Here is a 26,357-nt window from a genome sequence, read left to right as displayed (position 1 = left end):
CCATTTTAACTACGAATTTACTCACAGAGTATACAAGAATAATATAATACAATGTTAACAAAAATGTAAATAAAGCAACTGAAGCTTGTAAAGAACGATCAATGTAGTAAATACTGTAGCTAAATCAATAAATGTGGGTTTTGAGTTGCAATAATATGTCAGTACGTACCTACTCATGAAAAGTTACGAATAAAATAAAATGTTTTAATATTTCGCACACACATTTATTTCAATTCACTTCATAGCACATGATAGACGGATTTTATCAAATACTCGCACACGCTATTATCATATTAATAAAAGCATACACTTACTAAAAGCGTTCTTTTAACTATGGTTAAAGACCCTTAACAAATAACAGCTGTCTTAGAATAAACAAAAATAATTATTATTATCATAGACAATCGCACAATTTCTAATATACATCTAAATTATCTATCTTTCGTACAATATGTGCCTGCCTCGTAATAGGAACTAAAATCCTAAAGTATTTATATTTTATTTTCAGTAATAGTAGTGTGAATAAAATCTAACAACGTTTGGTTTGAGCGGTGTCTCGTTTTTCCTTGGCTTGCTCTTACAACAACACTGACAAATCACGTAAATAGCAATCACAACTCCGATAGTAATTGGAAGCCACACATACACCGGTACACCAGATGGTTTCATAGTTTCTGCGTATTCTTTAAGTAGAGCGCACGGTACGGTATTCTTCTCTTTCGATAAAGAACTATTGTGCCAAATGACGCATTCATAGTCCTTAGTATCTTGCAACGCAGTCCCGTTGTATTGAATGAACGGCCTTACATCGATCTGTGGTGAAGTTATGTCTAACGCTTCAGGGTTGGGAATCAAGCTCTCTGGCGACCGTTCCATGAAGGACGACATCATAAAACATGGGAATCCGATTTCTTCAAAATGCTTCGGATGAATCGCTTGCATGGAGCAATTTTCATCGCGACGTACCGAGTAGAAATGTGTGTATTGCCAGTGATCAGCAGATGCTCTTCCCAAATTGTACAACGCCAAACCGCTTAGCAGATATCCAAATCTTCCATTAGATTCGCGATACTTATACACATATGAGGGCGGAACGCCGTGGAACACCGGGTAGGGTGCAAAGTTTGAACAATGTCGACACATAAAATATATCTGACTGGGTGGGTGGTAGGAAAAGTGCGTGTGATGGGCAGTGACATGGTGATTGTTTGTGTTTTTACGATGGTTGTTATTATCGAATCTTCCACGTGGTCCTCCACTTATTTTGGCACTGACAAACACGATTGAAATATAAAGCACTGTGAAAATATAAAGAGGTTTCATAGTGCAGCGCGAAGGGATCCCGGCGCGCGACTGTCGTTGACTTTCAGGAAAAGTCGGCTTGGCGCCATGGGGCCCGGGCGCCATCCTGTCGCGCCAACCCATGGATAAATGAATGGTGGATTTCTCATTGATTAAAATAGTTCATGTTAATAGTACAATGCACTTTGCACCGTCTACAGTGCAGTGTAGCTTTATACGACTTCACTTCATGTATTAGCATTTTCAACTTGTATTTGTAATGATCATGAGTAAATATTTAAGTAAAATACATAATATAAAATCTCAAAATATTAGAGCAATTTAAATTCGTACAGAAAATGTCTCACACCAGTGGATCAAAAGTTCACATATAATCTCTGTAGTAAAATGTTGTGTGATGTTCAGCTTCAAGTGACTCTTCAATTTTGATAGTTTGACAGAATCCGTTTTATATGGAAATCGCTTTATATTACAGAGGAAACAATGTAACGAAACACTTACTATATTTTGGACTATAGATTACGTTCCCGCCGACGTGTATAAGTTCTTTATCAACAAAGTTCCCAACAGTTCCGATGGAAAGCTCTTTTAACAAACATAAAGCGTATATGACACGCTTCGCATTATGAAACATACCTAACTGCGCAAGTACTGTTTCATGAACAGATTAATAGAACAAATGACGCCTCTTTCGACTCGATTTTCGAGATCGACTATGTAACTTGCATAACTGACTTCTATGACGAATTTAAATACTTCGTTAACGATTTTGCTAATAAGGAACACAACCGCTATAATAATCGCTAAAATTAACACTATTTTTGAAAGAAGCAATCGTATTTGAGTAAAAATACAATAATTCTTATCTTTATCTTATATGATGAAAACTGCACCCGCTTTCATTATGTATCCCCTCCTTGATGACTAATCTCACTTTGTATCATCATTTAATCTCCTATTTGCATTCCTAAGAACCTATTAGAGTATCGGACCATATCCTCTACGTATACCTACATAGTTATACCACAGACTAATAATAATATACTACGTATACAAGTTATACTATACTTGTAGACTTACATGAAAAATATTGAAATAATGTTAAACGCATAATACAAATTTGCAGGAAAGCAGTGTAATTAAGGTCAAAATTACACGAGTCTTGTAACCTGAAAGATACACTTTTCTCAAGGATTTCGCTCTTCTCATCTTACAAAATAATTATTATAGGTTTAGCTAATGAGATAGTCTAACTCTACAAACATACCTTTAGAGTAGAAGAAAGTTACAAGAAAGTTATAATAACATGAAATTTACTACGAATATACTAAACAATTTTTAGGTACCTATGTTGTCAGAGACAACAAAATATCTGATATTTAAATTTTATTTTATATTTTGATTTATTATGAAAAATTATTATTACTGTAAAGTAAGGTAGAGTCGATGATTTTAATATAATGAAATTAATATACTTATTGTTATTTCTTAACCATAGTTAAACTTTTCTAAATTTTTTCATTCTCACTTTATTTAAAAACTGCTACGTTTGTTCCTATTTTTTCATATTTTCCTTTTACAAACACTTTGATATTAAAAGGTTTTAGAAGTTTATAAATTATTTTTCATTCAATAAAATTAAAAGCTTTCCACGAGTTCGAATGATTTAAATAACTCACAGGAAATTCTGTATTTTCTCTTTGAACTTCATAACAGGCGATTTGATTATTTTTTTTTTTTGTGTGTGGCCTCTCAATGTTAGCCAGAAGGGCTTTTACATTTTAACGCGGACGCTATTGATTATAATTAATCAATAACAATTAACAGTATAATTACGAACGTAGAGTAAATTTTTGAGCAAATATTAAGTAAGTGTAAATTTATTAACAGAGAGATCAGTTCATGTGAGAAATAATATAAAAGATAGAAAAGAATCTTTTCTTCCTGTAATTGTGCTGCACGTGTTTCATATAATGTCAGCAAAAATACAATTTACTTTGCTATTCTTGTGATACCAGTTACCAATCATACTTATACTATGGATGCTACTGATCTGATCAAGGCTGTCCAAGATTCGTACGTGACAATGTAGACGAAGCACGCCTCCACAAAACGATCTCTTCCTGTGAACTGAGATGAACGACTTCCTGAACATTGTCCCCGTACAATCCTATGTCATCATGCTTCGCCATTCATGCATTTTAGCGTGAATGGAATACAAAAACTCGGCGAAATGATAATTTGACGGATCCATATATCTTTCTACATTTATTAATGCCCAATTGTGCTGTGGATACAGTTGTAAATAGTTTTGGAATTTTCCTCTTACTTCAAATTTAAGAGACACGTACAATCTCTACAAATAGGATAAAAAATTCTATGGTCATTTATTTTGGTACTAAAATTGCGGGTTTTGAGAATTCAATTTCGATGTTGATTGTTGTGACCGCAATAACAAGGCAATAACGTATGAAGACTGCGTTAATATAAATTATTTTGTTGCTACCGAATCGGTTTTCGGTACTGTGTGTACCTACATGATAGAATTGTTAGAAATGACTTGCCAGCTTCGTGACTAAATGAGGTTGGGGCAGATTTTCGGTTGGCTATTTGGGTTATGTATATTTATTTTCGTTATCAGTTGCAATTTTCCTCGTCATTTGGTGTACACATGATAATAAACCACCAATGATATTAGTTATTAGAAAAACGTATAAAATAAATGTATAAACAAACAAACAAACAAAAATATTTTATTGTGCACCAGGACATAAAAATTACAAAAGCAAATAGCAGCAAATATAAAGTACGTAGGTACGAATTAATTTAAGAATTTCGCGGTCGTGGTGTCACATGAAATATTAGAAACGCCGGGTTATCAATGTTTTATCAGTTCATAAACATTGTTGGAGGAAGTTCATTTCATTGATGGCAATAAAAACTTGTATTTGTGTAATAGGCTCTTACGCTCTCGAGCTTATCTCGTAGTCTGACTAACGCTTTGAGTTGTCCGAGCAATAATAACTTTTCTAGTTTCTAGTTGTTTACTTCGGCGGTTTCAATGACACGCATTTATAATTTTTATTTTAAATGCGTATTTAATAACTTTCAAAATGTTTAGTAACGATGCTTAAAAATAATCCCTTAAATTCCAAGTAAAGATTTATAGTAAATTGGCAGACCTATCTATAGGCTAATTTATTGGAGGATAAATTTAGAAACGTGACGATTCACGCATCTTCTTTAGTAGTAAAAACACGTAGACACTATCCCTCACCTTCATAGGTGGTCTATTATAATCTATATAATATATTTAGTTGCGACAATCAAACTATAAATTAAATCCGCTATATTGAATATGGTAAATCCGTAATTATATGAAATTTTGTGCAATACAAGACTGGATAGTCATTAAAAGTAGATAATCCACCCCCGTTTAAGCACTATTTATTTTAGTATCTAAGTATATTATAACAGATTTGCAATATGAGTGTATACACAGAAGTGATAGGTAAATCTGTACATAGCTTAGTCACTTTTATTGGAATATAAAATTCCCATCGTACAACCTTTCAAACAATGAAGACCTCAACATAACGAACATTTTCAAACAAGTAATCTGAATCTGAAATGCTGTAAATTTTTTATAATGTTTATAATTACCTTTTGCGAATTACAAAGACGTTTACATATATAGGTATTTGCAACACATTTTCTTTTATGTTGCAATACAATGATAATAGCATAATATGTATTTTTCAAGCAGTTAGGTTCAAACCACGCCCACTGGTGCAATAGACAGACACTAATAGCGGCAATCAGTTTGGTTCAACGTTGGCGAAGAAGTCTTTCCTACGTCATTATGACGAGAATAAAGGATCATAACTACTCAAAGATCCCTATTATAAACGTGTGTACGTCAATCTCATCATACGTCATCATTTATCTATCACTACAAGCTTTGACTTCCTATTAGCGTAGTACTCATATATCCTGCTATTAGGCGTAATCCCGTCGATATTTGGCTGTCCCATTATGTTGTCAAACTATACATTCGTATCTTGTACGTTATCACTAGACAAGTACTCTATTTTTGCGTTAAACCTGTTGTTTTGCGAAAATTGAACGCCACATTACAATGCATTTTAATACGTAAAATAATATCGTACCACAGTTCAATTGTGGAATGTCCTCCAGTGAGAATTTTTAAGGCGCCTTTACAATTTACATACTTACCTTACCAGCCTACTATCCAGTAAACAATGGACGTGAACAGTTAATAATTTTCTTAATTTTCACAGAAATTGCAATCCATTTTAAAGTATTGAAGGATAACTTTTGTTACGGAACTTACGAAACCTTAATTTATAACATGTCGATGTAGAGTTTTCAGATTGTAAAATTGTAGATATTTTTATTCAAATAATCAAAATTTGTAAACACGTACATAAACTTGCTCATTAATTTGAAACTACCTAAGTATTATTTATTACTGTAGTTCGCAATTTATTAGATCATTTAATTTAATGCAAATTTATCTCGTACGACTCAAACGAGGCACGACATTTATCAGTTCCAATTCTTGAGTGCCCATTATTTACTTGAAATTAATTAAGGAAAACGTAAAGCAGTTATAATTTCTTAAACTTGGAAAAACAACACGAAGCTCCAGCAAAACAATAACAGTAAAGTCAATTTGGTGTGATGATAGTGAAACCTCACCCATCGGAGGCCATTATACCGACACCCACCCTCATCCACATTCAGTCATTTGGAAATGTTGTTACACTTATTTCAACGACGACTAATTGCTTTTGCGAAAACAATTTAAGTTTCCTTTTTCCACACGGTCGATGCCCAAAACGTGTTTCTTATTAGATAAGCAAATTCCCCTTGATTTATGGTAGCAGCGGATTTGTATTAGATTTTTAAATCCTACTTATAACTTTTTATCTGATGATAATATGTTGAAATTATAATTAATATAAAAAGCTAACTGAGAGTTCCAATAGGTTTGGTTTTAGTAATTTTTTTCAGTGCCTACGAAAGCAACTGCATACTAAGTAAATATTTTATCATAATATATTTTCGGAAGTAGATAAAACCTAGAAGTGGAAGTGAAATGGAGGGAATCTATCATTATATTCATAAGCATCAAGAAACTTTTACAAGGGCAGATATTTCATTAAGATCGCATTAACATGTGATGAGGGTTCAAGAAGTATTTTTAAGATACAAAATTCTAAGTTATTGGCTTATAGATATATAATATAAGACAATGAGTCTTTGACGAGATACATTTTTATTTCCGAAACCCATTATATTCTTAATTTATTATATTATATTGGTTCAAATATATTTATAACTATTGTTTAATTTAGAACTGAGCACTGCGGTGAAGTGAGATATAATGTTCAATATCAGAACAATATATTACTCAAATACTTCAAATTCTTTCTCGTCTCAATAGCTTACCTACCTACCACAATATCCCGTAAATTAAAAATAACTTTTTTGTATCGTGAGAAGATATATCTAAGAGTTAATGGACTTTAAATTTATTATATAGGCATAGTGTTCAAACTTCTAAATATACATCTTTAAAAATATTACACCTTTTGCATGATTCCTTACCAGATGGAGGATCGTATGTCAAATGTCGTTCACACTGAAGATGAAAGACACTATCAATTGGTATTGGTCCACGATTAGAGAAACGTTAATGTTTTATGCTTGCTTTGATGTAATGGTTGTTCGTTTGACACATTGAAAGCTTTTGTATTAAACATGTATTAAATCATTCTATTAAAAGTCTGTTCAACCATCCCGCCTACATCTGAAAATACCTATCTAAGGGTGCACTCACACACATCAGTCACCGTCAAGTCACCGATGACTGATCGGTGACGGTTCGTGTACGTATCCACAAACACCAGTCACCGTCATGTTGTCCGTCAGTCACGTTGCCGGTTTGACTGAATCATTGAACACATACATCAGGTTAGTCAGTGATTAGACGTGTGTCACGCTAGAGAACAGATACTGCCCTGACGGATAAAAGGCCACGTTTCATTGACGGTAGCACGACGCTGACTGAACTGAGACGTGACGGCACCGGGTGAGTGGGGATAAAACTATGATACATGTATGGAAAGATTATTTGACGTGCCTGACCGGTGACGTCACTGATAGATTTCGTGCCGGCGACTGTCGTGTGGGAACAGAGTCATACTAGAACTATTGATACATATTTTTTTTTAATCCTGTCCGGTGACGTGCCGTGACGGTGACTGATGTGTGTGAGTGCACCCTAAATCTTCTACAATCTATCATAAACAATTATTATAACCGAATGTTAACAATTATAAAACACAAGACATTTTTTACTACGTGACGATTTATTAAGTATCACTAGTGACAAAACAAAATTTTTTTGATGTCGTTAAATGAGTGGGATGAATGTATTCGTAGTTGAGACGTCTATTTTATCTTGATTTTATCCAACATTTTATCTGTAACACAGGTTATTAGTTTCTGCTGTTCCTACTTCAAAAAATTATTTATCCAATTCATCTTGAAGCGCTTTTGTGTCTTAATGATGTAGGCATGGACGTATAAAAAAAGACGGACGGTATATCGCCTAAACATTGAGTGAAGCCTAGTAATGGCGGCGAAACATCCATGTGTGTGTGCCATGTTGCCATGGCAACAGCTGTGTTGATGACAATGGCGGCTGTATTTTTTTCTATAAATTTTGCCGTAATAATTTTATCATTAAAACATAAAAGGAATAACTTGCTTCCCAGTGGAATGTAATCCCTTGTGTTTTGTTATTTAAAATTGTACTGTTGCGACACCATTTACCACGCAAGACGGCATTTTAAATATTTTTTGTGAAACAGTGACGCAGTTAATCAGTCGGTAGTTCACGACGTAATGGCGGCCGACTAGCTTACTATAGTGAGAGTGTGTGCGTGTTTATTGTCTTTACACGATCGCTAGCTTACTATGGTGGCTTCACGTTGTTTGTTCGTAATACGGTGTCCGTCTTTTTTTATACGTCCATGGATGTAGGTATGACATTTACGTATGTTCTACCGAAAGCCATTTTACCTGAATAAAAATAAAAATACGTGAAGTCGATTTATTTTATCACAACGTTTTCTTTAGATATTTATAAATCTTTAGATAAAATAAAGTTGTATTAGTTACACCGGTTATAGTTTAGGAGCGGCTGATCATTTTTTTTTTTGAATTGTTTCCGCCTTAATAAGGTTAAACACGGCAGACCCGGGAGAGCTACAAATTTTCAACTAAATACTCTATTCAATAGGGGATAAATTTTCGGTACAATTTCAATGGGGAATACACCTACCTACAGTTATTAGAATATATTTCATTCAATTTAATAATAATGTTGCCTAATGAACCATTTATTAACATAAACTCTACATTTAACGCATTTATTTTTACTTTACCGATTGTTTAGCATTCGTAAAAAAATCGTTTTATCGTTGTATTGATAGATGAAGTTGTAATTTTACATGAATTAGGTAATCTCTAGCGGCAAATAGCACACATGTGACTATATTTAAATATAAATAACCATCGACTACAGCAGTTACTCTACATATTTGTTTTGGTAGAAATAAATTACAACCACCTGAATAGTTAAAATAAACTAATGCTTTAAAAATCTATTAACAGACAAATAAATGAGTTAGATTGAATGTTGTTTGTTGAAGCTATATAATAATAGTTTAAAAAGGAAGTAAAAGTACGTCGATATTGCTTTTATATTGTGATTTATCCGTCAGAATAATTCTTTGCAATTCCGTTTTACTTATGTTTCGTTGTAGTTAAAATGTGTTTAAAAGTTGAAAGTAACAATTTTAAATTAGATATCTTTACATACCTACCTACTTACATTATTCTTTTATTTCCAATCGACCAGCGCACAAATTGATTGAAGCCTTGATGCTCATGTGAAGCTTTTAATTGCTCTCCAAAACTTTTCGTAGACATAAACAGCAATCAAAGTTTAACAGAACAATTTCTTGGTAATTCATCTACACATAAATTAAACGAAGTGTAAGTGTTCTAATGTGGAATATGTTTCCAATCACACATTGCTATTATAATTCACATCTAAACATTTGTTTAAAATGTGTTTGTATGAAATGTTGCAAATGTATTGTAATAAAACCAAGAATCATAATAAAGCTATTACCGGTCGTTTAAGGAATGGGCAGTCATTGTTATGAAGTAGGTAATGATAGCTATAAAAAATAACTACTGACCTCTGATAAAATAATCCTCCTTACAAATTAGGTTAAAATAAAATAATCAATCGTCATCTAACCTCGAATTGACGATCTTAGAAAAATATCCGTTCTCTTTATATCTAGTCTTGACTAGTTTTGACTATAGGGTGTTCTCACTTGTTATAAAATATAGAGATGGTAATATTAGACTATTATGGCTTTATTTCATAATACTTCTATTTATTTTGGTATCAAAGTAAAATTTACTAATAAAATAATTTATATTTTAATTATTTAATATTTAAATAGCGAAATTACATTTGTGCCATATATTTTCGTATGGACTTAATATAGTTCGAATGGTGTAGTCCAAGTTATACGAATAACTATTACCTATTATAAATTTTAATAATCAACGTAGTTATGTATATATGTAACTAAAAGTTAGAATAAATATTTTCAATACTTACAAATTGCGGTTTTGGTTCGTACATTCCTGGAGTAGCCCATGGGGTGAAGTATCGCCCAGTAGCGGTCCACTGATACCGCTACAAGACAGAATATGCTAATGGTGCACAGCATCACTAACAGCGAAACAGTGAAGAGGCAGGCGTAGAGGTTCCTGGGCAATCCAACGGATGCCAGTATCGCAAATGGAATACCAAGCAAACCAACTAAACAGTCTGCAATAGCTAAAGACACAATATAGTAGTTCGTTCGTCGCCTCAACCTCCTGTCTCTACGGAACACGTGTATCACCATAGCATTTCCAATCACTGCCACTAACGCAACCAGAATCTCGAGGGAAGTATACGTCGCGTGCAATTCTGGAGTCGGGGACCGGTGCGGAGTCGGGCTGACAGTGCTCGACACTGTTTCCATTTCATCCATTTCGCAATGACTGTTTATAAATAAAAATAACTAACACGATAATGTTTAAGTTTGACGCATATGTGAAAATATAACATGCATCGTTTTTTTAATATTGTCGTAGCCATGTTTAAATTTAAATTTTAAATAATGGGACATAGATCACGCACGCGTTCCATTTTCGGATCGTTATACGTAGTGGTTATTCTGCTGGGATTAATCGAAGTTAAAGTTTCAGTTTCGCGGTTAGGGTCGGGTTGATAGTGTCCCGTTCGCGAGGCGCGTTTCCCAGCACTGCGGCCGCGAATTGGCGCGAAACTCGCCGGCGGACGGACAGGACGCACGCCCTACGCCGACGCGCACTTGTTGCGGCCACCGCTTACCCTTGAAATCGAAATTGAAACCTATAAAGCCAAACGTAGCCGTTGCGATCAAGGTGTATGGAATTTAGCACCCATTTACAAAGTACCCTTATGATCCCGTAGGCGTACACTTCGGATTCAATACAATTAACGGCTGCAAGTAAGTAGGTAAGGTACCTACTTTTTAGTCTTACCGACTTTAGGAGAGTAACTACTTCCCTACATATTAGTTTGTGTAGATATATGTACTAAAATTACCATCTTGCTTTTCAATTTAAAGTTACGTTTTTACTATTTATTTTTAAATCCAGTCGTTTAAAATTTTATTGAAAAATAAAAACGTTGTTAAGATTGGCGCTAATAATTTAGATATTGTTTGACATTACACACTTTGTAGTAATTATTATTAAAGTAATTTATTCAACACTAGCTGTGCCCGCGACTTCGTCCGCGTGGAATAGTGACTGCATAGTAGTTACTAAGTAGTTACTTAACTTTTATTGAATAAACACGTACCTACTACCATAAATAATTAAAAAAACTTTTAGTAAAATTTATTACTAAACTGAGCTAAAAAAATAAATGCCTAATTAATTTTCTACGTAAAATTTATTTTAAATTATGTCATATTATTTTTAGGCACCAGGAGGGAAAGGAGCAAATTTATTTTCCTTCCTTCCTTGTATGGATGTTTTTGACAATATATTGTGCAGCAAATGAGTGCCGAGACAAACGTCAAAACGCAAAGGAATATAATCCGCTATCGATACTAATTGACATAAGCGTACTGATGATGTTTTGCTAAAGATTTGTTCACCCTACCAACGACGACGACGATCACGAACAAAATTTTCATCCAGTCGCAATTTAATAAAATTGTGCAAAACACATCATGCGCTTATGACAATTAGTATCGTAGCAGATTCCTTCTATTCCTTTGCGTTTTGACGTTTGTCTCAGCGCTCATCTTTCCTGTCTCGCGCCTGTAGTAACTAAACCGTTAAGACTGTGCAATAAAAATTAAATAAAAAAAAACCCAACGCAACAAAGAAAAGTGCATAGAAAAAGGAATAAATAATTTCACAAACTTCCCGAAGATCTTTAAAAACCATTATAAAATTTACCATTTTAAATATTTATAAAAATAAAAAAAACAAAGTCATCGGGGCTGCCATACCATCATTATCATATTTTCATAATTTTAAAGATCGTCGGGAAGTTTGTAAAATTATTTATTCCTTTTCGTTCATTGCGTTGGGTTTTTTTTTTAATTTTTAAACTTCGGTTTCTTATTTTCATGTAATATTTTCAAGTGAGCGAGACCTACCTTTATCTTCATAATACATTCCTACATCATATTGATATCTATAAGCTTGTTGCTCCTTGACATCTTTTAAGTTGGGCCGTAACCGTGCACAAATTGTAATGGACCACAGTGGCAAAAGAAGACGGTATATTTAAGAAAAAAATTGCCAAGCGCCGCGCCAGGCCTATGTGGCTTTAAGTAGAATTCAAAATTTCCAGGGTGTGGCTATCCTCTCGCTCCCATATCCCCCTCTTCTTTCACAGACTTTCAACCTTTCCATCCCTAGTAAATGGCAGAACCGATTTTGCTGTAAACCATATTATCTAATTGTACCTATATGTACACGACATATCCTGTCGTTTGATGCTCCATTTGGTTTATTTATCTAACCACTGTCACTCCTAAAGTGTAATAAACGGATGAACCGATTATGATAAAACATTACTAATTGTAATTCACACGTTGCTCTTTCATATTTTGATATGCCGCTTGAGATATTATTTGACCACATTCGATTATTGTTCATTCCAACTTTTACCCATATATAGGTATAGTAAATGGATGAACCGATTTTGATTAAATATGTCCAATTATACTTTACACGTCATGCCCTTTCATTTCATGTCACTTGAGTCAAAATTCATTTTTTTATTACCTACAACTTTTATACCGTATATCAAATAAATGGATGAACCGATTTTGATAAAATTTGACTTATTGTTACTGATAGGTCGTTCACTTTCATTTATGATTTAATATATCACTAAAGTATATTCGATAACTTTAGTTATTTTCATTCCTACTTTTACCTCTATATGTATACCTAGGTATAATAAATGGATTAACCTATTTTGATACAGTTTATCTAAGAACCAGCGTCGGAAAATATGCTGTCTAACAAAAAAACCGCATCTAATTACCTGCTAGCGAGCTACGGTGGCACAAACAGATACACACACAGACACACATAGCGGTCAAACACTTATCACCCATCTTTTTGCGTCGGGTGTTAAAAATATTATAATACGACATAATTTAAAGGACATTTTATGTATAAAATTTACCTAAAAATAAGCATAATTTTAATTTGACCCCTCCCCCCCTACTACCTAAGCTTACCCCCCCACCCCCACCCCACCCTTGGGGACTTTCGATATGATAGAAATAACTGTAGCGTATAACAGATAACTTACGTTTTATCGTACACTGTATAATAGTGTACCATAGAACGCCTTATGGCTGGTTCACACTTTGATTAGTGCGAGTGCAGGTGATGAGTAGTACTACGTGTGGACAGCGACTGTTTAGTGCGAGTGTTTAGTAGGCTGTGTAGTAAAGTGAATAGAAGCGTGTTCTATTTTTTTGCGAGTGGACTGCGAGTAGCCACGTCCCGCGCGCCCTCCCTTCCCCCTCACTCGCAGCGTGCCTGCACTCGCACTAATCACCTGCACTCGCAGTGAATTGGACACTACTCGCACTACACACCTGCACTCGCACTAATCACCTGCACTCGCAGTCAATTGGACACTACTCGCACTACACACCTGCACTCGCACTAATCACCTGCACTCGCACTAATCAAAGTGTGAACCAGCCATTATTAGCCACAGACATGTATCAAGATAGACTAAGCGAGTGTATGTACTTCCCGTGTCCAAACTAAGGTTATGAAACTTACTTGACGCTGGCCTACACTCAGTCCGCGCTTGCAGTTCGCCAAGGAAAGACGTGAAGCTGAATAAAGTAAAATGCCGAATTGCGCCGTTATAAACTGTAGAAACTCCACAGCTGTGAGTGGCCGAGTTAGCAGAGATGTTTCCTTCCACCGGTAAGTAATTTTCTAATCAGAATATGCACTATTTATTTTAAAATCAAATAAAGAATATCTGTGGAAAACGATCGTGACAAACACGGATACCAAATCATACGAAATGATTCGGAATACATTGCGGCTTTTACTTGGCGCGGTAAAGATCGAGTCGTATGATAACAAGCAATGAATAGCGTCTTCTCATTTTTCTGTTCTCATTTTTCTGTCCAATTTTGTGGTTAGTGATGTTCATTTGATGCAACAGTTCTCGATTCTAATCGATTTTATAATCGAACAGAAAAATGATAATTTGAAGGAGCAATTTCTCAGAAAAAAAGGCATAGATTTTTTTTGTCATTTAATACGACTTGACCTAGAACTTTTAAGTATTTTAATACAAAGGTACTAAAAATAAATATTATGACATGGACGCCATTAGTTAAAGTGTCATCTTGGGAGTTTTTTAAGAAAACTCCTTATTGCTTAGACTATGTTTGTTTTTTCAGTTTTCCAAGTAACCCGAACATAAAAGAAAAATGGATTGATGCAACGGGACATAAAGATTGATTGATTGACAGTTTCATTACTTTCTTTCGATGGCCTCTCTAGTACGTAGTACACGGTAACTCAATGGGCATATGTAAGAAAAAGCTAAAACACATTAGTTTACTTGTTAGAATATTAAAAGGTTTATAAATTTATTTTATCATCCCTCTGTCTATGGTAATTATCATTTTTCTGTTTTGAATCGATTTAGTAATCGATTACGATTCATTTATTTAATTACCTCTTAGACATAGATCTAGTTTGATCTGATTTCTTTCGATTTACTTCGATGGGATAGGACGATACTAGAATCGCCGCGCGAGTGGCGTCCTAATCGATTTAGCGTAAAATGAAATTACCATCACTAAAAAGCGCTCGTGACGTCATAACGCGTCAAGGTCAGTACAAAAAATATGACACGCTTGGTTTTCATACAGATCGCGGTACTTGCGTAGTCTATCTATGTCTGTGGCCTTAGCAAATGTTCGCCGTGAATACTTAAATGGTCATAACTTTTTTATTTATAAACCGATTGACATGAAATAAACACTAAATGTTAAATGAAGATTACCACAATATATTAGTGAAAACCGCATTTAAATCGGATAAGCCGTTTCTGAGATTAGCGTGTTCAAACATACAGACAAACAGACAAAAAAAATTTTAACGACAGTTTTGGGTTTGGGATCGATTTAGTAATAACCCCTGCTAATTTTTTTTTACATATTTTCATTGTACAGACACCACTTTTCTAGAATTTTATTATATGTATTGATTGATGATGATGAGCCCTTTCCAATTTCGTCGTAACTCGATCCTTATTACGTCGATAGCGTAATAAAGCTCCAATTTTCAACACTAACAATGAACGGGTTCATTTTTGAGTAACTAACTTATTTTTTATAGTAACATAATAATAAACATTTGAATAATTAATATTTTTCCGCCCCTATTGCGAGTTGAAAAAAAAAATGTAAACCTCCTTGATATCTCATTTTTAATATAAAATTAAGAAGCATTTTGTATTTACAGCCTGTTTTTCCTTTTCTCATTAGTATATAGGATGAGATTGTGGACCAATAAATAAATATTTCCCGTGTATTTTTTCCCACTCAGTCCTTTAAAGTGAACTAAGGCAGATTAGTATTTGGCACATATTATCAAAATAAAATATTATGGCAAAAATAATTATTAAAAGAAATGAATTTAAAATCAAACATCCATTTTTTATTTGATTACTGATAGATAAACTAATACAATATATACTTTAAGTATTATGACAAATGATTATGCTCGTTTAAATTAAATATTATGCCATTCTGAACACAAATTACGTAAAAATAAAGCAATGTTTACTTGATAGCACATTGTGAATCAAACCTTTTCCCTCTGATTTCAGAAAAAAAGGATTCAGGATGCAGCCTATCTACAAAATGCCTTGGAATTCCGATATTCAATAAGTTTGTTTTATCTACTTCGTCCAAAGTGGGATACATATTTAGTAAAGCATCCCAACATATTTCACTTAACTTTGGTATGCATAACCATACTTTGTATAACTTATTGTTCCTACATGTTGCGTCTTCTTTTGGTTCAATACCGCCAAACACATACATGCAACCATATGAAGTGACCGTGGATGAATGAAAATAGAGTGGATGAGGAAGAACAGTCTTTTGCATTAAATGCCATTGGAGATCTGTTATGTTTAACCTCCAAACGTCTTCAAACACTGACTCGCCATCAGTCCCACCGGTAACAAATACTTGCACACCACTGTCCGTTTCAATTTGCACTGCACTGTGACATTTTCTAGGTAGCGGTGAGGCTGTATTCCTCAATGTGTCGTCCGCTTTTGGCATTAATGTGGTCCATGTGTTGGTCTCAAGATCGTACATAGGTATTTCCATAAGTTCAAATGCCAATTCCCCTGTACCACCACCGACAATGTATAGTTTGTTATTTGCACGCACTACTTCATGTCTGTATCTCCCTAGTGGCTCTCCGTCTTGGCCTGTCCCAACAAATACAGATTCCCACACCATTGTTCGCAAATCTAACCTGTTGATTTAACAAAAATTGTTTATTATTAGTTAAGACATTAAGAAACAAACTTGAATAAAAATTTTGCAAATATTAAGGTGAGAAAATCTTTTCTTTAGTCACATTTACAGGAAGTCCAAAATAATGTAAAAACTATAGATAATTAACAAACACCAACCTATAAATATCACAGTTATATGCAAATCCATTTGTTCCTCCTATAGTATAGAAACATCCGTCATGGCAGAGTATTGACTGACCATATTGACCAGGAGGTCGAGAACCTGTTACTGTTAAGACTTTGAGTTTTGCATCTCCCATACATGTCTTCCAAACAATGACATCATTACTGCATTTGTTTCCAAATGGAGCACCTGTACCACCAAATATCTAAAAGTGAAATATTTTTTTTTATAACAATGAACTATTTAATGTTAAAAAGAATCCTCTACTATTGTTTGTGTTACAAATTACCAACCATTAAATATCTCCCATTCATACACATAGCATTTGATGCCAATTCTTCAGGCATATTTTCTGTTACTTTATGTTGCTTCCACTTTCTAGTGGAGATATTAAAGCTCCATAACTCTTTAAATAGTGGTCTTGCTGGGGTCCATGTGGGATTGTTTCTTTGTATTTGACTAAGTGGTAGAGAGGGATTGTATCCCCCAAAGCAATACACGTTAAAGTCATCACAAGCTACCCTATGACCGCTTCTCGGTCTAGGATTATCAGAACTGCGAAATTCAACTTCGGTAACCTTAAAAGGTTCAAATAAGAAGTCCCTAGTACAGGACGTCATTATCGTGTAAACTTTTACACCATCAAGCAATAAAAACCTTAGTACGTTCTGTGTACACAAGTGTTTTATTTCATTTATTTTTAAATTTCACATTTACTTGTTATAAATATTGGTTCAAAGATATTGTGGATAGTCGCTTATTTTTTGTTAAGTGTTGACAAATGACAATTGACATAATATGCTGTGACAGATGAAGTCTGTCAGCTATAATGCTACAAGCTCGGCTACAAGTCTTTTGGCACGGGGCGAAATTCAAGGTAGGGGTGGGTAAGAATACGAATACCGCTATAATAATTATATTGTACATATGCCTACCTATATATTTTTATCTAATACCTATCACCTCTTGCCTATGTACCTGTATATTTTTATCTAATACCTATCACCCTTGTATACTAACCTATATTTTATCTTGATCTAGGGCCTAGAGCACGCCTAGAGTCACTTGCTTTTCCACTAATAATGTGCGCACAATGTGCGAGGATGTGTCGCGAGGAATGTGTTTATAAATAACTCGTAAATAACCAATCATAGTTCAGCGGTGCTAGGTTTTTTGCACATACAAAACAAGCTATGTATGCGAGGAATCTTGGAGGAATCCGTGCGATGTATCTTTATTAGTTCTATAATTTTGAGTAATAAAAGACGTTTCAATGCATTCTCGTACATTATGTGGAAACCACCACAAATTTTCACAGCAAATTTAGACATCCTCGCATGACACACTTCCCACGCACATTATTGGTGGAAAGCACCCTATGCCACATATTATGCATGCTAACTGCATGCATAAGCCGCGTGTCTCGCGTACCCAGCCGCAGGACTCATCACTGACGGCAAGACCGCTGATAAATTCGAGTGAATATATTGTATTGTGGCGAGTGGACGATGACGGATTTGTCCAGTGTCCACATAGGAGTACGGCTTGAAGTTCGACTCACGTTGCGTGCAGTGAAGGATACTAGTGTACGTATAATTCAGAGGCGCTTTGCAGGCGTAATAACTACTAATCAGACTACTGTCCAAAATAGTTTGTAACTCACATCCCTCTCCTGTACTTCATAAGATAATTTTCCCAGTCCTAGATTTTATGCAGATTACTTGTCTGAATACACAGGTTAATTAGAAACAAAACAAATAAAACAAGAATACACCTTCATAAAGTGATTTATTAGAAACATCAATGAGCAATTAAGCGAAAATATTGTTAATAATACGATAAAATATATTAACTACATAGACATACATACCCTCTAAGATAAATATATTATTATGTCTTGCAACTGAACAACTACCCAAAGTGATTTCACATTTTTTTAAAACCCAATAAAAAAAACCTGATCAATAGAAAGCAAACATTTTTGTTCACATACTGTTATAAATTATATATACTATGTATACTTTCACATGTACCACAAACATTTTCATTGTGATACTAGCGGTCCGCCCCGGCTTCGCCCGTGGTACATATTTACGTTTTCTCTACATAAAAACCATCCTCGTACTTCAAGGAATATAATAAAAAAAGAATTATCGAAATCGGTTCAGCCGTTCTCGAGTTATACGCTTACCAACACATTTTGCGATTCATTTTTATATATAAAGATTTGTACAAGAGCATTGTGGCTCATATTGTTGTTACACAATGAAAAATTACACCAATTAGATACTGACAGACAGAGATGAACTATTTTAAGTATGTTTACATACATATTATTATAATATTAATAAATTTTTGGAAATCTATTTGCAATAAAGTATATTTGAAGCCAATTACGGAGAGCGATTCATGCCCGTAGCAAATAATATCTTCTGTTTGGACTTCTTTTTCTTGTTGGACGGTGAGGGGCTGGCTTGGAGGGCCGCTTCTATTGCGTCACTCAGGTTGAGAGAGCGAGGAACGTGACCCTCTTCGTCGTCCTCCTTCGGCTGCTGTACTGCAGGCGCTGCCGTTTTACGAACGCGCCAAGTACCACTCGTGCCGGCCATCTGAAATGTACACATTTATAAAATCATACGTCAAAGGGCAATAGCATTACGTAATTTAATAAATAATTTGTAAGTTTTATAACGCAACAATTAAACAAACAAATATGTACTACAATTTATTGAACTCAGGGACCAATGCAAATTGTTCTTCCAACACTTATTTAAATAACTTTTAAACTTTTTATGTGCCATGAATCCATCCATCCAAAATAATATCTAATGGAAATCCCAAACTTATGGTAGTTTTATTTGTATCTCAATTCTCTTCCATCGCGTGGTGGTAAAATAATGTATTACCTTAGCAAAAGAAACTCCACTCGAACCACTAGTAGACGGCATCGGTTGTTCCACGTGCGCGGCAGAAGACGGTCCGGGCTGGTCGAACACACTGGGCTCATTGAGCGGCGGGCTGCCAAAGGGCGAGGGCGGTGTTGGGAACAGGATCTCTGACGAGAAGTCCGGTTTGGGCGGCCCCTCCATCGCGCGGTGGTACGCCCGCTCGCGGCGCCGCTCGTCGCGCTCCTGGCGGGCGCGGTTGCGCGCGCGACGATCTAGTTCCGCTGAAATTATGTGAAAACCATGTAACTAGCAAAATTGTATTGTTTTTGTTTACTTTTAAGTTTCAAGTTTGTATAAATGTTATGCAAGGATTATTTAGTCATAAATTTAGCAGAATTTGGGGGTCATAGAAATTATTACCATAGTTTGTTTTTTCTGGTACATAGGCTACACTTGCCTTGCATGTATAATCAAAATCGGTTCATAAATATTGAGGTAAAAAATTAACAAGCACACATGAATACTTTCTTGCAAACTTGTGTTTGTAATATGAGAAGGATGAAACAAATTTATTATCACTCTTTACTTGTTCATCAGATCAAATAAAATAGAAATTTTATAATACATAATAAAGTATTCAATTACCAGCAAAATTTTCGATAGCTGCTGGAGTCACGAAAGGAGGCTTCAAGTCTAATTCAACAACATCAAAAGAGCAGTGAAGTGGCAAGTGAGCTGTGTATGGCATATGTTTTCTTGTCTGAAATTAATACATAATTTATATCAATATTTTCTTATGTAATACCAATAAAAATAATATGACTATTGTCTTATTTGTGAATTCTATAGACCTTATTCTTAGATATATTCAAGTCAGACAGCTACAAGTAATCCTGAGCACACACATTCCATTTCCTGATTTAACAAACAAAATACTTCACAAGCCATACACCATAATATTATTTCAAACAAAAAAAAAACAAAAATGAACCAAACATTGGTTCATTTTTTCGATTAATCTGTCTAGCCCCGGAACCACAGACACAATAGAAAATCTATATATTATAATCTATATTATACTAGTGGTCCGCCCCGGCTTCGCCCGTGGTACATATGAAAAATAGATGTTGGCCGATTCTCAGACTTACCCGATATGCACAGAAAATTTCATGAGAATCGGTCCACCCGTTTCGGAGGAGTATGCAGACTAACATTGTGACACAAGAATTTTATATATAAGATAATAGTGTCTGGGACCGATCGGGCCCCTTGGGGCTCAATGGGTTAAAAGAAACTGAATGTTTGCGTGTGTATCATGAAATTAAAAATCTGAATTCCAGATCAGGAAAGAAAAAACTACAAACACCACATCATAAATTGAACTTTACAACATTTGTAGCCGGTTTTCATTGATAATTTAAATATTACTGTAATTATTCTATATTGCCAGCTAATTACCTGTTCTCCCAATGATACGGTATCGCGATGAAGCACTTTTCCCTTGATGATTTCCGGCGCCGCGACCAGAGCGCCCCACGACGCGTTCAACATGCGCACATTCAAACTGTTCAGAAACACCTGCTGACCGTCGTCCGCTGAAAAACATTTTAGTACATATTATAATGATTTTGAAAGAAAAAAATTATTTGTTTAATACAATATGTGTACAATGAATGGTTAGGCACTATGCACAGGATGGAATTAATTTTAAAGTATTGCCATTGGCCATTGCAATAAAGAAATGGTTTTTAGTATGGGAATTTAGTAGAAAAGCAATAAAAATTCATCATACAAACATTTTTATGGATTTTATCAATTAAATATTAATTGATTAGGTGTTTTTTTTTATGTATAAAAGAAGAAAATGACGTAAATTATATGATTGATATTCCATAAACAAATAAAGATTACCTTGGTAAAAGTAGAAATATCTTGCTTGATTCTCCTTGTCAATTTCAGTTAGATTATTCTGTTCAACTTCAGGGGGAGGACTATCTCTCACCTCCAGATCTTCTAAAGGATTGTGGTTAAGGTCGAAACCAAACTTCTTTATATCAGGTTTAACTTCAGGTATAGATTCAGGTTCAGGTTCTGTTTCATCATTGATATCTAATTCTGACAAGTCTTCCTCGAGACAAACAGCCCCTTCTTCATCATCAACATCAAACCAGTCATATTTCTTAGCATTAGCTTCATGCTTTTCAACAATAATATCATCTTTTACTTCTTTTTCAACAACCTTTTTCATTGGTCTTAGATATTCGCACTCAATGAATTCCCTCTTAACTTTAAGCATCTCCAATGCTTGCTCCAAGTAAACTAGTTCAGTTGTATCAATTTCTGCTTGAATTTGGGCTTCAATCTCGCGCTTGTCTCTCTCCAGTATTTCGAGAACCTGTTGAATATAAACCATTTTTGTAATATTATATAGAAAGGAATTCTACTATTAAAAAACTAAAATAAAAGTTTTTTTTAATGCTAGTATACATAATATAATACATATATATCTAATATTTTGACGAAAGTTATCTAATCATTAAAAAACACTTAGATAAAGCATGCATAGCTTCTTATTGGTATAATTTATTTTAAAATTGTATTTCAAAAATAGCTTCAAGCTTAAGCTATAACTGCTGTTCAACTATTTATAACATGAAAATGGTATACCTGATAATGATTTGCTGAAAATATTCTAGCATACGGCGACACTGGCTGTTCTTCTAAAGGCAAAGTGGAAGCTTCTTTCATTTCAGTAATAACGCCTCTAGGTGGTGCAACTTCCACTATGGCAGAGCCGCGTAGACGTCGAACAAGACGCATGGTCACCTATAACAAGAAAAATTATTAATATATATTATAACAAGCAAAATTATTAATATATATTATATACTACTCAAGCCTAAAGAAATGTAACTTTTTGTTTATGCCTATAAAACTCAAACTCAAACATTTATTTTTGAGAAGCACTTTTGAATTGTCATTGGCAATAGTATTAGAAATACAGACTGTTTTATTTAATCCATCAGGCCCCGTTATCACAGACACAATAGAAAATCTATTGTGTCGCGGTTGGATCTGGCCGTTCGGGGCTCAATGGGTTAAGGAATTTCGTAGAACCTCGATATTTCAGTATTTCAAAATAATGTATGTAAATAAAAGAAACATATTATTTTAAAAATTATAAAAAAAAAAAAACAAGATTAATGGCAAGCAAACAACATACATAAGAAAATGTTATAATTTCTTATCAATTATACTTACTTCTTCAGGTGTGTCCCATTGCACTAATCTAGTGGGTTTCATATCAGCCACTTGTAAAGTGACAGTGCAAACTGGGCAAGGTGGTGGTTGTTTGTCATGAGTTGCCGAGTAATGCAAAATGCAAGCCCAGCAATAGACATGGCCACAAATACCCACACGGCCAGCCACAGGGTGACCGAGACATATAGGGCATTGCCATTTACCCGCCCTTCTCACTACCTGTAAAATTGAAAACAAAATATTGAATTGAGAATATTGCACTTTTAAAACTGAGGTGAGATGGCGAGTTGAAAGCGTGAACTAATGTAAAAATTTCATAGATAATTTCATACATAGTTAAATGAAGAATTCTGATAATGGAAATGATATTTTGTAGACTAAAATAACTTTAAGGCATTGTAAAATTAAAAGGTTTATCTTTCAATTATAAATGATGAGATGGTATGATGATAACAGATATTTAAATACTAACAATTTCCTCAATTTCCTCCCATTTAACAGGTAAGTCAGGGTTTGTCAAATTCTCTTTGAAATCTCCGCCTTGCTTCACAACAAATTGACAACTGAAATTACATATTATATTATCAGAAATCACATTTAGTTGATACACAGAATTCTGATTTAACTGTTTAAGCTTTTCTTTAAATAGAATATTAAATAAATACAACTCAATGGAATGTTGGCACTTTTTGGTTGAAACAGGGTCTTTTATCCTACTACTATTATAAAGGCGAAAGTTTGTAAGTATGGATGTATGGATGTTTGTTACTCTTTCACGTAAAAACTACTGAACCAATTGCAATAAAATTTAGCATACATATAGAGGGTAACTTGGATTAACACATAGGATAGGTTTTATACCGGAAATCCCACGGGAACGGGAACTATGCAGGTTTTTCTTTGAAAACGCGGGCGAAGCCGCGGGCGGAAAGCTAGTATAATATAATTTGAAATAAGAATATCAACTTACTAAGTTCTTAGATAGAGATCATGTTCAAAATTATGATAGAATTTGTTCTGTTGTGGCCTGCGGGGAGGCGGCCCCCTCCGCTCGTTGCTTCCACGAGGGGAATACATGAAGTTTAGCAAATGATTCAAATTTTGCTTTTTGCTTCCTGGCACATACAGTGAACCTAGTTCAGGCTCTTCATCATTCTCTAACCTATAAATCAATAAGGAATAAAGATTACATAACATTTCCCTGCATATACTAAAAACATAGTCATCATGGGTATAAAAATGAATTTTGTAACATTTTGAATTCAATATTAATATATAATTTAACTTAATAATTCATATAATATATGTGTTATAAATTAATTATATACACTTGCTTAAATATTTCACAAATAGGATTTGTGTAAACAACTCAATAAGAAAAATATTCAATACCCGGTGTTCTGCGTTCCACCCACAACAAAGTTATTGCCACCACGTGCGCGGGGCCTTTTGTCAGCAGGACCTCTTCCTCTTTGAGCTGGTATATTTTTGCGGTAATTTTCATTTTTTGGTGCGTTTCCGGGAGTTTCTCGTTTCTTATTGTTACGTGGCCAAGGTTTGTGTGTCAATTCTAAGGAAATTATCTTGCTATTATTTATCATAATTTTATCAGTCTGTCACGAAATAGGGGATGGAATAGATTTTTTTTGTCAACAAAATGAGAATTGAGATTTGTTTTTAATTAATCTTTGCTATTGAAGCATGCATAAGACACGTACAGTAAGTAATTGTCAACAATTACCATAATCATCATTACCCATATTACATCCAATGACTATTGTATGTAAACATTTCAAACCAAAAATAAAACAAGTTGGTAGATGTTTTCGACTGCAATAAGTTATCGTTTAGCTTAAATATTAATTTTACCTGCGAGTTGGATGAACGTAAACATTTATTTTTATTTTCTATAATATTCCCAATGACAGCATTTTATTCCTATCATAGAAAAAGTGACATCATGACCTTCTGATATTTACCCGAATTCTTTTTACAGTCGACGGCCGTTGCCCTCGACTGTTGTAAAGAAGAACGATTCAAAGATTTCTTGTCCATTCTGGTATCCTCCAACATCCACAAAAGATACGCGGGGAGCTCCGCAAGGAGACGAAGAAATTACGTTCAGGGCCGACATTTTAAAAGGCCATGTTTATAGTTCAAATCAAAAAGAAATACTCTATTCCTTAACGAAAATGATAACCCAAGGTTACTTTACACAGAAAGGCTTTTACTCACAAAGTAGGGAGTATTTACTACTCCCTTTCGTCGATAACGACGAAATCACAAATTATAACACTATTTCCCAACTCGCCACTAATATGGCGACCAGCTTAGCAGCCGGCAGCCAAGCAGATAAAGCAAAATGCGCACTTCCTGTCACTTCCTCTGTATATTTTAAAATCTGATTTTATATTTTTGTGGACAAATTCTAAATTTAAGTTTCTTGAAAAAATAAAAATAGATATTTAAAAATAAATCACACACAAAAATAAAGATTTGTACAAAAAATTATAAATAAGTCTTAATTATACCAGTGCAAACTTAGCACCCCATCTATGGAATTTTGGGTCGAAAATGACCTTGATCGTTAGGTCCCCGTTAGGTCCTTTAAGGTCCACCAATTTTTTCGTTAGGTCCCCTTTAGTTTTTTTTTAAATAATTTTTTAAATTTTAGGTATAAAAAAATTACACTTTAGCACCCCATCCATAGAATTTTGGGTCAAAAATGACCTTAATCTATAGGTCTTCGTTAGGTCCTATAAGGTCCCACAATTTTTTCGTTAGGTCCCCTTTAGTTTTTTTTAAATATTTTTTTTTTAATTTTGGGTATAAAAAAATTACACTTTAGCACCTCATCCATATCAAAATTGGCGAATTTTATCAAAATCGTATTCTTTACCGTTAGGTCCGTATAGGTCCATCATTGAAATTGTTAAATTATTTATTTTATTAAAATCTATATATTTATAAGAAAGTCGTGTTAGTTACTCCACTTATAACTCAAGAACGGCTGAACCGATTTAGCTGAAAATTGGCAGGGAGGTAGTTTAGAGCCAGGAGAAGGATATAGGATACTAAATATGTACCACGGGCGAAGCCGGGGCACTAGTTATAAAATAATTGAAACCTGCGCATGCGCCTTAGAGCATTAAGACATGCGCACATCATACATAAACAGCGCGAAATTTAAATTGGTATCGTTTCATTTATTAAATCAATAAATAAATCTATACTAGTCACGTCTGGTTCGAAAGATGAGACTGGCTTTTTATTTCGAAAATTTATTTGGCAACACTTAACAGTTAACTGTCATTAAAACCTGAGTTGTTGATGTGTCAAAGCTTGTCAAAGTGATTTTATTTTCTGCGATTTTAGCTTAGGATTTTAGTGATTTCTAATAATTGAAAACTGAGTTGAAAACATGACGAAAACTTTAAACTATGATTAATAAATTTAAAAAGAAACAATTTGAAAGAGATGTAGTTTTCAAGGAAAAACACACAGTGTGACTTGATATTTT

At 34.3% G+C, this 26,357-nt stretch overlaps 4 protein-coding genes across 4 annotated transcripts; all 4 read right to left on the bottom strand.

Moving 5' to 3' along the window:
- Positions 1 to 223: 223 nt before the first annotated feature.
- LOC149906025 (uncharacterized) lies at positions 224 to 1,337 on the bottom strand. Its single transcript, XM_090105948.1, has one exon. It carries the CDS (start codon positions 1,321 to 1,323, stop codon positions 505 to 507), a length of 819 nt encoding a protein of 272 aa, XP_089962074.1. The 5' UTR covers positions 1,324 to 1,337; the 3' UTR covers positions 224 to 504.
- Positions 1,338 to 10,025: 8,688 nt separating this feature from the next.
- On the bottom strand, positions 10,026 to 10,457 carry LOC149906024 (adenosine receptor A2b-like). Its single transcript, XM_090105367.1, has one exon. It carries the CDS (start codon positions 10,455 to 10,457, stop codon positions 10,026 to 10,028), a length of 432 nt encoding a protein of 143 aa, XP_089961493.1.
- Positions 10,458 to 15,665: 5,208 nt separating this feature from the next.
- slim (scruin like at the midline) lies at positions 15,666 to 17,461 on the bottom strand. The gene is made up of 3 exons (XM_090105444.1): positions 16,982 to 17,461; positions 16,682 to 16,893; positions 15,666 to 16,521 (listed from the first exon to the last, which is right to left on the bottom strand). Exons 1-3 carry the CDS (start codon positions 17,306 to 17,308, stop codon positions 15,813 to 15,815), a joined length of 1,248 nt encoding a protein of 415 aa, XP_089961570.1. The 5' UTR covers positions 17,309 to 17,461; the 3' UTR covers positions 15,666 to 15,812.
- A 998-nt stretch (positions 17,462 to 18,459) lies between these two features.
- On the bottom strand, positions 18,460 to 25,200 carry LOC149906022 (E3 ubiquitin-protein ligase RNF10). The gene is made up of 11 exons (XM_090105253.1): positions 24,817 to 25,200; positions 24,230 to 24,407; positions 23,808 to 23,999; positions 23,310 to 23,400; positions 22,838 to 23,056; positions 22,244 to 22,402; positions 21,488 to 21,971; positions 21,035 to 21,171; positions 20,222 to 20,336; positions 19,595 to 19,857; positions 18,460 to 19,297 (listed from the first exon to the last, which is right to left on the bottom strand). Exons 1-11 carry the CDS (start codon positions 24,908 to 24,910, stop codon positions 19,082 to 19,084), a joined length of 2,148 nt encoding a protein of 715 aa, XP_089961379.1. The 5' UTR covers positions 24,911 to 25,200; the 3' UTR covers positions 18,460 to 19,081.
- Between the last annotated feature and the right edge of the window lie 1,157 nt (positions 25,201 to 26,357).

This window comes from Colias eurytheme, chromosome 9 (genome assembly GCF_061535395.1).
Source record: "Colias eurytheme isolate Ceu_HAF_F1 chromosome 9, ilColEury1 Martin Lab GWU primary, whole genome shotgun sequence".
Classification (NCBI taxonomy): domain Eukaryota; kingdom Metazoa; phylum Arthropoda; class Insecta; order Lepidoptera; family Pieridae; genus Colias; species Colias eurytheme.
This window is presented reverse-complemented; position numbering and strand designations above follow the sequence as displayed.

Coding starts and splice junctions, on each gene's coding strand:
- LOC149906025 (XM_090105948.1), bottom strand. CDS start 1,323: ATGAAACCTCTTTATATTTTCACAGTGCTTTATATTTCAATCGTGTTT.
- LOC149906024 (XM_090105367.1), bottom strand. CDS start 10,457: ATGGATGAAATGGAAACAGTGTCGAGCACTGTCAGCCCGACTCCGCAC.
- slim (XM_090105444.1), bottom strand. CDS start 17,308: ATGACGTCCTGTACTAGGGACTTCTTATTTGAACCTTTTAAGGTTACC. Junction 16,894..16,981: donor TGAATGGGAGATATTTAATG/GTTGGTAATTTG, acceptor TTTCACTTTTAG/ATATTTGGTGGTACAGGTGC. Junction 16,522..16,681: donor TATAACTGTGATATTTATAG/GTTGGTGTTTGT, acceptor TTAAATCAACAG/GTTAGATTTGCGAACAATGG.
- LOC149906022 (XM_090105253.1), bottom strand. CDS start 24,910: ATGTTGGAGGATACCAGAATGGACAAGAAATCTTTGAATCGTTCTTCT. Junction 23,401..23,807: donor GATCTCTATCTAAGAACTTA/GTAAGTTGATAT, acceptor ATGTAATTTCAG/TTGTCAATTTGTTGTGAAGC. Junction 21,972..22,243: donor TTTCAGCAAATCATTATCAG/GTATACCATTTT, acceptor TATATTCAACAG/GTTCTCGAAATACTGGAGAG.